The following is a 13,645-nucleotide window of genomic DNA, read 5'->3' on the forward strand; positions in this document are numbered from 1 at the left end:
CTTTATTTTCTTCAGTGTAGGAAACTTTTCAATGCAACTCACTGAACAGCGAGGAACTGTTCCAGCGAATGCAAAGCTACAGATCGTCCTTAGAGACGGCTTGTAGAATTAGTACAAGGCCAATTGCACTTCAAGATCTAAGTGACTGATAAAATCTGTCCTGGGGCTCGCTGGTATTTAACTCAAATAAGTGTCCTGAGGCTGACGGGAGCTGACACTAAGAGTGAGAGAGCATGAGATCTGCTTGTCTAGTAAATCTTTCCCAACACCAGAGGGGTCAGATTTTATCAGGAGAGCTTTAGCTGACAATGCCATGGTGACTTAATCCAGAAATTGACAAGCCTTCAAAGGCTTCACTCTGTAAGGTTTCTTTAAAATTGTTGGGTGGTGAGGGTAATGAAAAAGGGATTTGGGGCTGAGTTGTTTGGTGTTTAAAGATGGTGCAGTAACACCTTGTGGTGTGTGAGCTTTGCTTTTCTGAACTCCTGGCTCTGCTGTTATGGAGCTGATGGATGGGGACATTTGGCTTTGGAGCTGACAGCTGAAAACGTGGCTGATGAAGGTGTTGACAGATGGTGTCCCAGGGGCTGGATGGTGGTCTTTCTCTCATTTTGTTTGGTGTAAAGGGCAGTCTAAAAGAACTGATACCAGGTATTGGAGACATTTTTAAAGCAGTTAAGACTGCCAAAGAGCTGATAAAATATTTAAGAATATCAATTAATGATGAAAGGGTATATTTGGATACATGAGTACAAGTGAATAATCAGTGTTTATATGGGAAGAAGGCAAAACATTACCCAAAATTAGACACTTAAAATAATTCAGTAAAAAAATTATCAATCTGTTATCAATGCTGCTTAACAACATATAGCAGCCACTTTTTAATTAATTGTTATATAAACCACTAGCTATATCAATACAACTGCTTAGGATCACTTTGGAGCCATATAATACCATAGAAATCACAAAGCAACACTTTTGCACTTTGCACCTTAACTTGTAACTGAGAAACGGGCTAAGACTAAACTACAATATATTAGTTTTATTTACAAATTTGTAGTTGTAACTGAATTCAACCCGTTAAAAACCACTTGGCAGCGGTGGGATTCGAACCCACGCCCCCGAAGAGACTGGAGCCTTAATCCAGCGCCTTGATCTACGTTGATCTAACAAAGATACAATCAACTCAGTTTATTGTTCAATTGTAGTACACTACATGTATGAGCTTCCACGTTTAACCAGGTAATAGTTATAGCCTGACGCACATTTCTACATGACCTAATTACAGACTCCAACGCTCTGCTCTTGAAACACGGGTCAAACGATAAGTATGACATCAAAGCTTTAAAAGCCACTTTGGCAGCGGTGGGATTCGAACCCACGCCTCCAGAGAGACTGGAGCCTAAATCCAGCGCCTTAGACCGCTCGGCCACGCTACCATACGTACTGCTCTTTGGAAGATGGGCACATGATCTTCGCATACCACACATACGTCATCGCTGGGGAGTGTATTCCCGCGGAGTCTTGCTCAGACAATGGGAGCTGCTTAGACATGTGTGAAAACAACCGCCCCCCCACCCCCCGAGAGCTACAGATGAGTTCTCCAATGCATGATACTATTTTTATTTAAAATAATTTTTGATATGGGCAACTCACCCCTCCACCTGTTTTTTTTTCTGCCCCTGGCGGCAATAAATCATATCGTTCTATAAGTCAATGCTTTTCTCTGGGGACTGTACAAACTGTGTGCTCAGTTGTAGCTGAATTCTATGGAGCCCCTAATGTGACATGGTGGGTTTATTTAGCAAGTTGTGGCCACTATATAGTATTGTGAGGCCACTGAATAATATATTGAGACCACAAAATAGTATTTTGAGGCCAAAAGATAATATATTGAGGCCACAAGATAGTATTTTGAGGCCACGAAATAGGGAATAGTATTTTGAAGCTTGGACCAAGGGACCTGCATTTGCAATGCACACAAGTTTGATTGGCATAGCAGCTGAACAACCACACATCTAATTTCTGAGATTAAGTCTAACACCGGATTGCAGTTGGTTAATTTTAATACACATTGCCTTGAGGTTCATGGACGACATGGAAAAGCAGTGCGAATTAGAGAACTTTCTCCAGGAGAGATATATGGAGGAGAATCAAATAGCAAAAATGGTGGAAGACAATGCAGGTTTGTACAAGTTTTTTCAAGGTGTGCAGTCATTTCATGGCCTCAATTTACTATATTGTGGCCTCAATATATTATTTTGTGGTCTCAATATATTATTTTGTGGCCTCAAAATACTATCTTGTGGCCTCAATATATTATTTGTGGCCTCAATATATTATTTCGTGGCCGCAAAATACTACTATGTGGCCACTATATAGTATTTTGTGGTCTCAAAATACTATATAGTGGCCACGACTTGCTAAATAAACCCACCATGTCACCTTAGGGGCTCGTAGAATTCACTGGTTCTAAGAGGTATTTATTCTAAACGTTGCACATGCAGTGTGCTGCTCAGATTTGATGAAGAGCATACTGTAGACAAAATAATACTTTTTTTTTTTTTGTTCAATCTAAGACTAGGTTCTATCAACGTCAGATAAACATGATAACAATTGAATGATAATATTTTATAAACTTAAACTTAATGATAACTCAATTTATGTATATTTACATGATGGAAACAAACCTCTGATGCAGTGTTTATCCCCTGCAGGCTGAGGAGACGAAGGTTCTTCGGCTGCAGTTGGAGCTTTCACAGGCTAAAGCAGACATGGAGCGCAGACTTCAGGAGAAAGAGGAGGAGCTGGATGCTGCCAGGTAGGCCTTTCATTCACAACAAACAAATGGTGTTCCATTCCCTTTCTCTTCAGCCGTAGGGTGGCCAACAAGTTAGGTGTGTCTAACATAGTGGAGAGTGAGTGAACACAGGGTTCCACATTCATATTTATATCTATTATCCTCTCTTTCCTGCTTCTCACAAATGGAATCCTAGGGTCACAGGTAAGTAACTCTGCTCTGACCACTGACCACAAAGCTGACCATTAAACTGTTGTATCGTGAAACTACAGTAAGAGAAGCTGAGATTTTGTCTCTGTGTTTAGGAAGAGTCACCAGAGGGCTCTAGAGTCCCTGCAGGCCAGTCTGGATGTGGAGGTGAAGGGCCGGACTGAAGCGGCCCGTCTGAAGAAGAAGATGGAGAGTGATATAAATGACCTGGAGCTACAGGTGGATATGCTCAACAAGAACAACGCAGAGCTCATGAAGACCGTCAAAAAGATGCAGCAGCAGATTAAGGTTAAAAACACTCTGTTTTCTATTCACTGTTTATAGTCTGTTTGAATGTGAGTGTTATTGTCTACAGAGTACAAGAGCTATTACTTTGCATACAGCTCCAGGTGAAATGTGACACACATAACTGAATAGTTGTTTCTCAGAATATTACTGATTACTAATTACTTTCAAATTGTAATGGGATTACATTATTAATTACTTAAATTTAGTGGATTTCTAAGACACTTGGCATTAATTTGTGTGTCTTGGGTGATCCAATCACAAAGGAAGGCCAAAATGTGTAGCTGTATACACTTGGCATTTTGAATGCACCACATGCCATCAGACAGCTTTACATTAAAAACATACTTACATGTTGGTGGTGCATTTTTCCTATTTCAAAAACATCAACTTCAAGAACTGAGTCTGTCTCTCTCTCTCTCAGGATCTGCAGGTGCAGCTGGAGGAGGAGGCACGTGTGCAGGAGCAGCTGAGGGAGGAACACACTCTCCTGGAGAGACGTTGCTCTCTGCTGGTCACAGAGGGCGAGGAAAGTCGAGCTGGACTGGAGGCAGCAGAGAGGGCTCGCAAGACCCTGGAGACTGAGCTCCAAGAGACCACTGAGAAGTACAATGACATCAACAACCAGGTACATTTACACATAGCTCATTGTGATCTTTTATAATCAGTGGTCAGTTTCTGGCATGGCCGGTCGGATATTTGTGGGCCGAGGGTTATTTCCAGCATTGCAGTGGCACTCAAATGTCTACAACTGAAAGGACAACTCCACAACTTTTTTTTTTTAAAATGCATTGTTATATTGTCCTGATGTAAAGAGAGTTATTTAGCATGATCTCTTGTTTAATGATGGCCTATTCTAGACAGAGTAAACTAACCCTAATTATTTACACTGATGCTTATTATTACACTGATGCACTTAAGCCCTAGTTGCTATCAAACAGAAAATGATTAGATCAGACAGAACAGAACACTCAAACTTAGTCCAGAATCCTTTAAGAATATGTTTATAATAATAAATCAAAACACATCTGGAAGCAGTTTTAGAAAATTGTGTGCACAATGGCAAACGTTTTGCTATATTCGGCTAAAGGTGAAAAGTGAATGAGTGGTATGTTCATTCCTCATTTAGGGTGACCAGACGTCCACTTTTACCCGGACATGTCCTCTTTTTTACACTTAAAAAATGTCCGGCCGGAATTTCACAAACGTCCGGGATTTTGTTTTTCTAGAGTTTACATAGAACTTTCGTTCACAAACTAGTCCCGTCCTCCCCTACTCCGATTGATTCGCTTGAATGAAAAGGGGGAGTGGTGAAGTAGCCTAAAATCTTCTGATTGGACGGTCTGACTGTAGAGCTACGGTTATTGGTCGATAACCTCTGTAAACATTTAATTGGTCAGTCTGCACGTCAGTAGTCCTTGTTTACGTCAGGCAAAGCTCATGTACCCACCCTCATCTCGAGCAGCTATGCCGAAACGTAAATGTAAGTTCTCGGATGAATTAAAAAATAAATTCCCATGTTTTGTGTAGCAAATAAAGGTACTAAGCATACAACGGCAGTGAATGCCCCCCCACCCTCCGAAACGTGTTCTCTTTTTCACCTTCTTAGACCTGGTCACCCTACCTCATTGCTTATTATACATCCCTTAATGTTCAAAACTTGATCCATTACTGTAGTTACAGACAGTCTCCATCGGGAAGCGAAAACTGGAGGTTGATCTTCAGCAGCTGACCCAGGAGCACGAGGAACTGCAGAATGAAGTGAGAGCAGCCAATGACAAGATCAAGAAAGCTGTATGTGAGGTAAGCAGCAAAAAAAAAAAAAAAAAAGGAACTAAGAAGTAATTTCAGTTCTTTTTTATTATTTTGTGTGGTTTTGGAAGTTGATGTCCTCCTTATCCTTTAGGGCATTAGGTTTTGGTTTTATAGGTTCCTCTAGACCTTTGAAGTTATAATTCTTACAGGAAAATTTGACTGTGTGCTAAAAAATCCCTGACAACGTGGCCAAGATGATGTGGATAATGGAGCATTTATGAAGCGAAGAATATGAAGTGGAAATGTGGGAATGACCTGAGCGTCCAGCTTTTTTGACTGAAATTATTTTAATAAAATACCCAGAAGAAGTCAAATCAGCTGTATAGAAGTTGTCATAGTGGTTTACTGGCGCCCCCTAGTGGCTCGGAACCCGGACGTGAGCCCATAAAATCCATAGTATAAAACAGGTCTGTGAACCTACCAAAATTAAATAAATAAAAACAATACTACTACTAAATAAATAAATAAAAGATTATAAATCACAAATGCCTTTGGTGTAATGTGCTGTTGTGCACAGACGTCTCGAGTGGCTGAGGAGCTGAGGGTGGAGCAGGAGCACACCATGCATCTGGAGCGGGTGAAGAAAGGTCTGGAGGCCCAGCTCAAAGACATGACTGTCCGACTGGACGAGGCAGAGCAGCTGGCCATGAAAGGAGGCAAAAAGATAATCCAGAAGCTGGAGGGAAAGGTAAACTATGGAGAATTTAGTCTGGTTCCCTAGGATCTTCACTTTTCTGGAGGTCACTCTCTATTGGAGGACTTACACACTGCACATGTCTGACTAACGTCTGTAGGGCAGTTAGTGTTAGATTAATGTTTGCTCTAATGTTTGCCCTATTGTTACTATTGCCATATTAGCACTACCTGGCCCTTATAGTAACTCCACAAATATATTTCTTTGGCTGAATGACACACTCCACAGCCTCTAGTCATAGGCATGATGACATAAACCATTCTATGAGTGGTTAACAAAAAATACACATTTAATTATGTCGGGTTATATGAAAGATAGGGTTGAAATAATGGTTGTTTAGCTTCACTGGTGAACATAGTATTAGTTTTTAGGGGTATCGGTTATGTGTATATTTCATTTCAAACGTCTAACATTCTCCTGCTCTTTTATCATTTTATGGTAACTGTTGTAGAATTAAAAAAAAATTAAGAATGAATATACTATGTTCACGAATACTAACATCAAAATGACCATCTTTAAATCATCTAAATCAAATCTCACACCAACTTTTGAGTACAGTATTATCCCCAAGAATAGAACAAATCAATTTTCCTTGATGAAAGTAATAAATTCCTCTCGCTTGCCATTTTTGGCATAAATTTTAGGATATTATTATCAGGATATTATATCTGATTATTTAACTCATTGATAAAGGTAATAAAGACTTTCAGATAGTGTATTTCCTTTTTGAGATATCTATATCTACAAGGATGTTCATTAGGAAACCATTGCAACATGAGACTCTGGTCTAACACAGTGGTGTAATCCTGCAGGTGAAAGAGTTAGAGCTGGAGCTGGAAACAGAGCAGAAGAAGTACGCAGAGACAGTGAAAACTCTGCGTAAGAATGAGCGGCGGCTTAAAGAGCTGCTCTTCCAGTCGGAGGAGGACCAGAAGAACCAGCTGAGGATGCAGGAGTTGGTGGAGAGGCTGCAAATCAAAATGAAAACGTACAAAAGACAAGTGGAAGAGGCGGTATGACTGATCTGATCATTTGTACTGACCTCACAGCATGAGACTTTTACAGAACATTGTTCCAATGAAACTCTTTGGTCTCATTTAAATAACTTGTCTAAATTAAGTCAAAATTTCAGGCAATTTTTCAGGTTCAATGGCATTGTTTTAAAAGCTGTTTCAGAAAAAGAAGTGGCTAAAGTCCTGGCTAATGGGTGGAACTGGGGAGAAATAACAATAATTGACAGGCATGTCATGTTTGTTTCCTGCAGGAGGAGCAGGCCAATATGAACCTGGCCAAGTACAGGAAGACTGTCCATGAGCTGGACGACGCAGAGGAGCGAGCTGATATAGCGGAGTCTGCTCTCACCAAGATCAGGACCAAGAATAGAGGCAGTTTCGGCAAGGGCTACTCATCAGTAAGTCTCCACTTGCTTCTGTGGCCTAACATTTCTACAACGTATGTCCTTAATGAAATGAAATAAAAGTATTAGTGCAGCAAGTATGGACACAGATGTGAACACACAGATTGTATAATCTCCATAGAGAAGCATAAAATGAAATAGGCCTAAGACCATCATGCCCAATTCTTACTTAGTGTGGGCTACAGAGTCCCACCATGCTGGTTATAAAGCAGAGGGAAAGATCTGTCTGTTCCATTAAAAGTGATTTCATTTTGAAATAAAGGAATGGAACTGGACTGGTGTTTCACTCTGCAGCACTGTATCATAAAAAACCCTTTTCTTTTTTCCAAATTATTTCTGTGAAAAACAGAGCATCAGTTAAAGATTTAAAAGAATATTAAAACATTAACTGATTCCGAGTTAGTGATTATACAATGGTCAGGCGTATAAATGTTTCTTTAACTCTAAATGCAAATTTACAGGGTACAGAAAAAGTGGACAACTGCTGACAGAATTCATTTAATATTTCCATAGCTGTTCAGAGAGAGTCACATTGCCGCAGATTGGATATAGGTCAAATTTAGGTAACACATATTAAAGTATCCCAAATTTGATTTAAAAACACAATTTCAAGACAATTTCAATCTGATTTTTGATGTTCACACAGCCACACAAACTGTTTGAATCTGGGCCACTGCTTTGTGAGTTCTCTTAGTGTTCTATCAGTGATGGAGTTCTATCCAGTGCATTTGGAATCAGTTGCAGTGGCTTTTGTGATCCAGAAGTAATCATCCAACATTGTAATTTGACCTCACTAATGTGCTGAATACATTTGAACCCATATCCCTTGTCTTTAGACCAACTGCTGGCTGAGCTCAAACACTATTTGATTGCAAACCTCAGCAGTGTGTCAGTTTAAAGCATGGTCCAAAATAAACAAATATGGCAGAATGGTGGTGCAGCAGGTAGTGTTGCAGTCACACAGCTGTCACACAGTCACACAGTCTGTGAAGAGTTGGTGTGTTCTCCCAGTGTCCGCATGAGTTTCCTCCGGGTGCTTTGGTTTTCTCCCACAGTCCAAAAGCATACGTTGGTAGGTGGATTGGCGACTCAAAAAGTGTGAGTGAATGTGTGTGTTGCCCTGTGAAGGACTGGCGCCCCCTCCAGGGTGTATTCCTGCCTTGTGCCCAATGATTCCAGGTAGGCTCTGGACCCACCGCGACCCTGAACTGGATAAACGGTTACAGACAATGAATGAATGAATAAACAAATATGTTTGTAGATGTTACAGAAGGTTCTTGTAGACTTATTTCATAATATGCTCATTACCTGTTAATTCTTTTTTTCAATTCACCACAGGGTTATAGCACTCCGTATCCAGGAGTGGTAAGATCCCCGAGCTCTGTGGGGTCTGAGGGCAGAGGGGAGAAGATCCTCACAGATGATGATGAATCAGTCAGTTCCCTCATCCCCACCTATCTCAACTCCCTCAAGAAACTGATGATCGACTGAATCACTTCGCCACCAACGCCTGACCTTCATTATGACATGAGATTGATTCTGGAACGAATATAGACCTCTGATGCAAGATTTCGATGACATCTAATGCTAACATATCATACATCCTGATCAAGACAAGCATCTATATTCAGTATTATTCCTTGTTTACTTCACTGTGGCATTTGTTTGAAATGGAGCGCGTTCAAGGGCAGTTTTAGTTGTTTGGCTCTGTACTCCCGCTTGTCGGCCTGAGAAGAAAGAACAAGCCGTGAGCATGAGGTTAAGTGCAAAGTGACAGCTTTAATTTACGTCTGTATAGGGTGAACTACACAAGAGTCACAACTCAGGTCTTGCTTCTGTGTTTACTCCTAGATTCTACGTTCCAAATACGGAATACTTAAATCAGAGATAACTGATACAAGTAGGTGTGCTGTCATTGTTTAAAAAAAACCAGGAACATCCTGTTCAACAAACTTGGCAGGACGTTGAAGACTATGATCATTTCTTTGTCTGACAATGACAAAGAAAAACAGTTGAAATAAATCAAGCACATAGACATAAATGTGTCAGATAGGCCACTAAAGAGAAGAATACATTGGCACAAAGCTCAATGTTTGCTTGAGGCTCTGAAACTAAGCCGACATAAGCCTCCAAAACATTATTTCCTAACTCTAAATTATAACAGGAGTTTGTGTTTGTCGTCACTAGTCACTAGTCAGGACCCCCACACCACCACCACCACAGTGCAGGTATGACTTTGGGTGGTGGGTTATTCTCAGCGCTGCAGTGACATTGATGTGGTTGTGTTGTGCTTGTACGAGTGGATCAGACACAGCAGTGCTGCTGTAGTTTTTAAACACTATGTCCACTTAGTCTCCTACTTCATTGGTCCACCCTGTAGATGTTAAGTCACATAGAGTAGCTCATTTTTGCTGCACATTTGTGTTGGTCGCCCTCCAGTCCTTCATCAATGGACACGAGACACTGTTGGCTGGATGTTTTTGTTTGGGGGACTATGCTCAGTCCAACAGTGACATTGAGGGCTTTAAATACTTGAGCGACACTGCTGTGTCTGATCCACTCATACCAGCACAATGAACCGTAACACACCACCACCACAGCTTTATGACTGCAGTCCTGAAAATGATCCCCCACCCACATCAAACAGGTGGACTGAGTGTGCACTGAGCCAACACAACTAAATCTGAACCACTGTCCACTTACTTACAGTCAGCACTGTATGATTTTTCTCTTTGCCAAGTCTAGATATGAAAAGTCAGGATTAAACGATTGGTGGATTGTCTCTAATGCGTCTTAAAAGGAAATATACCAAATGAGTATTTAAAGATCATAGTTTTATTTACACTAATCTACACTAATCTTTGTGCATATGTTTACTTACATTCCAACTTTGCTTCAAGTGAAAATGTTCGTGACAAATCCCTGCAATTTCTGGAAAATAACCTGATACACTCAAAATGTATCAGTAAATGAAAACATGTACTCACTGTCCTTCAAAATGTAAAACAAATGTTTAACAATAAAATGTGAAAATGGGTGCCACATTTTTTTACAAGTTTGTATCAGACACATTACACAGAAACACATTCTGAGTTCTTTTTATTATTTAAAAGTAATACATTTAAGCAACATATTAAAAGAAATGCAACTATTCAGGGATTAATCAGAGAATCTGGTACGTGTATTTCGTAGCATATATCACATGTTGAACATCACTCGAACAGAGACATGAAAACAACATTTACATCGCTAATCCCACAAAAATTAATCTTCAAGCAACTTGCTTATAATACTGTAGCTATAAAATAAGCAAAAGAAAAAAAAAAGGGAAACTAGTCAAAGGCTCTTTCAGACAATAGAAAAACTAAAATCAGTGTTAAGTTCATTTGGTAAAAAAATAAGCATTGTGCAAAATAATTTCAATATATTATTGTACCTCTATTTTTTGTACATAATTTGTCCATCTCTGATAGAAATGTGTAGCCTGTCCCCCACTTAACCCTTTGTGGTAACCAAAGCCAGATTTACTAAGTAACAGAAAAAATCAAATAAAACACGAGCGCTGAGAAGTTACACTTGTCTTGCTGTTCATTGAACTGTTGTCCTGTTAGAAAACAGTTACGGAATACATCTGCCCCCTGAAATTCCTGACCACAACATGCGGTCCTGAATCACCATTAAGGTCTGGATACACTAAGGAGACCAGCAAAGTGTCATATTAATTTGAATTCATGACAGCTGCTGATTAAAATCAATGTCCCTTTTATTCCACAAACTTCACTTTAAAATAAAAAGTGCATTCAAATTTTGACTGCTATCACAGTGCCTTCAGAAATGTCAGCATGTCCCCCTTGGCCTGTGTCTCTAAATCTGTGAAGGTGAACTTGAATATAAATGTATATTGGCCCAGTCTCCATTCAGAGATATTTACTGGTGTTAAAATACCTATAAACACACAGTACATGGCTAAAACATTGAGGACACTGACTTTTTTCAGAAATGGAGGATGTTAATAGGTTGTCCCTATTCGTTGTAGCTTTGTTGTTCTGGGGACCCTTTAGATGCTGAAACATTGCTGTAAGGGGTTGATGACATTCAGTCACATTAATTAGTGATGTTGGGTACTGGTGTTGGATGACAGAATAATTAGATGGAACTCTGTGGCACCACATAATGCAGTTTTTCTGTTCCACAGTCCATCAAATAAGGGGGATTATACACCCCTCAAACCAACACTTGGCATTGAATATAGTGACCTTAAGATCCTGTTCACCTTCCAGAGGATCCTATGGCTGAAGTCATTAATTGCAAGAAGTGTCTGCAAACTTTTGGCCATTTAGTGTTTGTGCATAAATAATATTGGATATCAGCATCGACCGAAAATTCCCATATCACTGCATCTCTAACGATGACCCAGTTCATTAGTATAATGAGGTGATTATACTGAATATCTAATGTCTTATTACAATATCTTTACCACAACTCAATGTGGTGCATCAGAGCGCAGTCGGCTTAGTGTATCCAGCTTCTTACGGTCATTTCTGTGTACAGTAGTGTACAGGCAGCTAAAAGTAACTATCTGAAATGCACATAATGAATAAAAACAGAGTATTCATTACAGCAGAAGTCACAGACGCACTACTCGTGATCAGCTGTGCCTTCATTCTGTCTCTGTAAACCTCGGGGTGTGAAATAAAATCTGCCATTGCCCCTATGGAAAATCTGTCTTGAAATTACACATCTCATAAGGCTGAGGCTGTGAAACCTTTAGCCTGTGTCTGAGAATTATGTGTTTTGAGTGCTGTAGCTTATAAATAATGTACTGGAACCAAGGAATGCATTATGTCTTTAGCAGCAGCAATGAAAAATGATAACAAGCAGTTTAAATAGATCTGTTTAAACAATCTCTTGAGCTACAAGCATCATTTATCTCTTTCTTTAATCATGTCATGTTGTGTGTAATTTACAAACGTCAAAGACCATCCTTCTTTTATTTCATTTTGAGTCAAAACAGCCTTTAAATATTAACTACAGTTAAGCTTTTCAGCATGAGCAAAAAAGCAGAAACAAATATTGAACTGACGATGACACAGATGCTTTAACAACTGATGTGTAGGGACAATTTCCCAAACTTTCTAAGTTCAGTTTTAGATGCTGGTTGCATGCTGAGGTCCTGAAGTCTCACGTTTCATAGAGTGCCATTTTCTCTACATGTTTGAATACGTCTTTAAACTTGGTTTAAGACATTCCTGTATCTTTTTACGTATTTACCTTATTCCTTGTTTATTATGGAAAGGCCATCTTTTATTTCATCTCAAAGACAAATGCTAAACATGAAGGGTAGTCTCTGACCTTTGCACAGCGCTGTATGTCTATAAATTTGGTCACTTCTCAAGAATTCCACAAACATTTTCTAATACTTTGCATCTTGCAAATTCCAGTTTCTCTGTGTGTATGTACGACAGTGGATAAGAAATGGAAAGAGAAAGAAGAATCTACACAGAGTTGCCAGTCTGTTAGGTACTGAAGGTTGCCACAGTAGCCTTTATAACAATCTGCTTTGGTCAGTAGAGCTCCGTCTCCTCAGACACCGCAGGTCCATTCAAGGGCCCTGATTAGTGGAATGTGTTTACGTTCCAGGGAAATGTTCCTCCAGATTCCATGACTGATATTCAGCTCACATACCTGAATGGAAAACCTGTCCATAGCCTCCCAGGGCCAGCCCCTTCACTGAGATAACAACAGTCTGTATCAGAGCTCCATTAGATCTCCATGTCCACTGGCCTCACATCCCCGGTCTTGTGTTCTTTCACCCACAGCTCTCTGTCTCTCACAGGGTCCACTATCTGGAGGAGTTTGTCCACTGGCTCAATGGTCTGGACATAAAACACACAACTCATTTTAATTTGCTGAGTTTAACATAGGAAGATATGTAACAAAATGCGCTATAATGTTCACACGGGTCACATATTGTGTGGGGCAGCTGAGGGCTAATGGTTAAAAAAAGAGGCTAGGGACCAGAATGGACCTTGAGCAAGGCACCTAACCCCCAAAATGCTCCCCAGGTGTCAAGGGTGGCTGCCTGCTCCTCTGTCTGTGTGTGTGTGTGTGTGTGTTTACTGCCATGGATGGGATAAGTGCAGAGCTGAAATATCGTGGTCCCGTTGTACAATGACCACAAAGTTCAATTTCATATCATGCTTTATTTTTCCCTTGTGTACTGTTAAATGGTGCTTTTCCACTGCATGGTAACTACTTTACTCAGCTCTACTTGGCTCAACTAGCTTTTTTTTTCCTGGTGCCTGGTTGGTTTTCCACTAACATGGCTCACCCTGAAAAGTAGCTGGTGACGTCAGGAAACACCATCTCTAATAGGAACTGCAGGCTTCGGAAACCAAAACTTTGGCGGTTTCTTTAATGTTGT

The 13,645-nt window shown here is 40.1% G+C and overlaps 2 protein-coding genes and 1 non-coding gene across 5 annotated transcripts in view; 1 reads left to right on the top strand and 2 right to left on the bottom strand.

The window, feature by feature from the left end:
• The window catches only part of LOC136690753 (myosin-16), a 73,749-nt gene extending 63,532 nt beyond the window's left edge, over positions 1-10,217 (top strand). For all 3 annotated transcript variants that reach the window (XM_066662715.1, XM_066662714.1, XM_066662713.1), the window contains 8 exons: positions 2,718-2,821; positions 3,106-3,298; positions 3,720-3,923; positions 4,973-5,098; positions 5,628-5,798; positions 6,617-6,817; positions 7,069-7,215; positions 8,560-10,217. In XM_066662715.1, the coding sequence (XP_066518812.1) occupies positions 2,718-2,821; positions 3,106-3,298; positions 3,720-3,923; positions 4,973-5,098; positions 5,628-5,798; positions 6,617-6,817; positions 7,069-7,215; positions 8,560-8,712 (1,299 nt within the window). In that variant the 3' untranslated portion in view covers positions 8,713-10,217. The remainder of the gene's footprint in view (positions 1-2,717; positions 2,822-3,105; positions 3,299-3,719; positions 3,924-4,972; positions 5,099-5,627; positions 5,799-6,616; positions 6,818-7,068; positions 7,216-8,559) is intronic.
• On the bottom strand, positions 1,358-1,439 carry trnal-uag (transfer RNA leucine (anticodon UAG)). The gene has a single exon. It is a non-coding gene; the product is annotated as a tRNA-Leu (tRNA).
• A 328-nt stretch (positions 10,218-10,545) lies between the features above and the next one.
• The window catches only part of LOC136690754 (growth arrest-specific protein 7-like), a 55,696-nt gene continuing 52,596 nt past the window's right edge, over positions 10,546-13,645 (bottom strand). Inside the window, exon 14 of the mRNA XM_066662716.1 lies at positions 10,546-13,097. Coding sequence (XP_066518813.1) covers positions 12,984-13,097 — 114 coding nt within the window. The 3' untranslated portion in view covers positions 10,546-12,983. The remainder of the gene's footprint in view (positions 13,098-13,645) is intronic.

Source organism: Hoplias malabaricus, chromosome 3, assembly GCF_029633855.1.
Source record: "Hoplias malabaricus isolate fHopMal1 chromosome 3, fHopMal1.hap1, whole genome shotgun sequence".
NCBI classification, from domain to species: domain Eukaryota; kingdom Metazoa; phylum Chordata; class Actinopteri; order Characiformes; family Erythrinidae; genus Hoplias; species Hoplias malabaricus.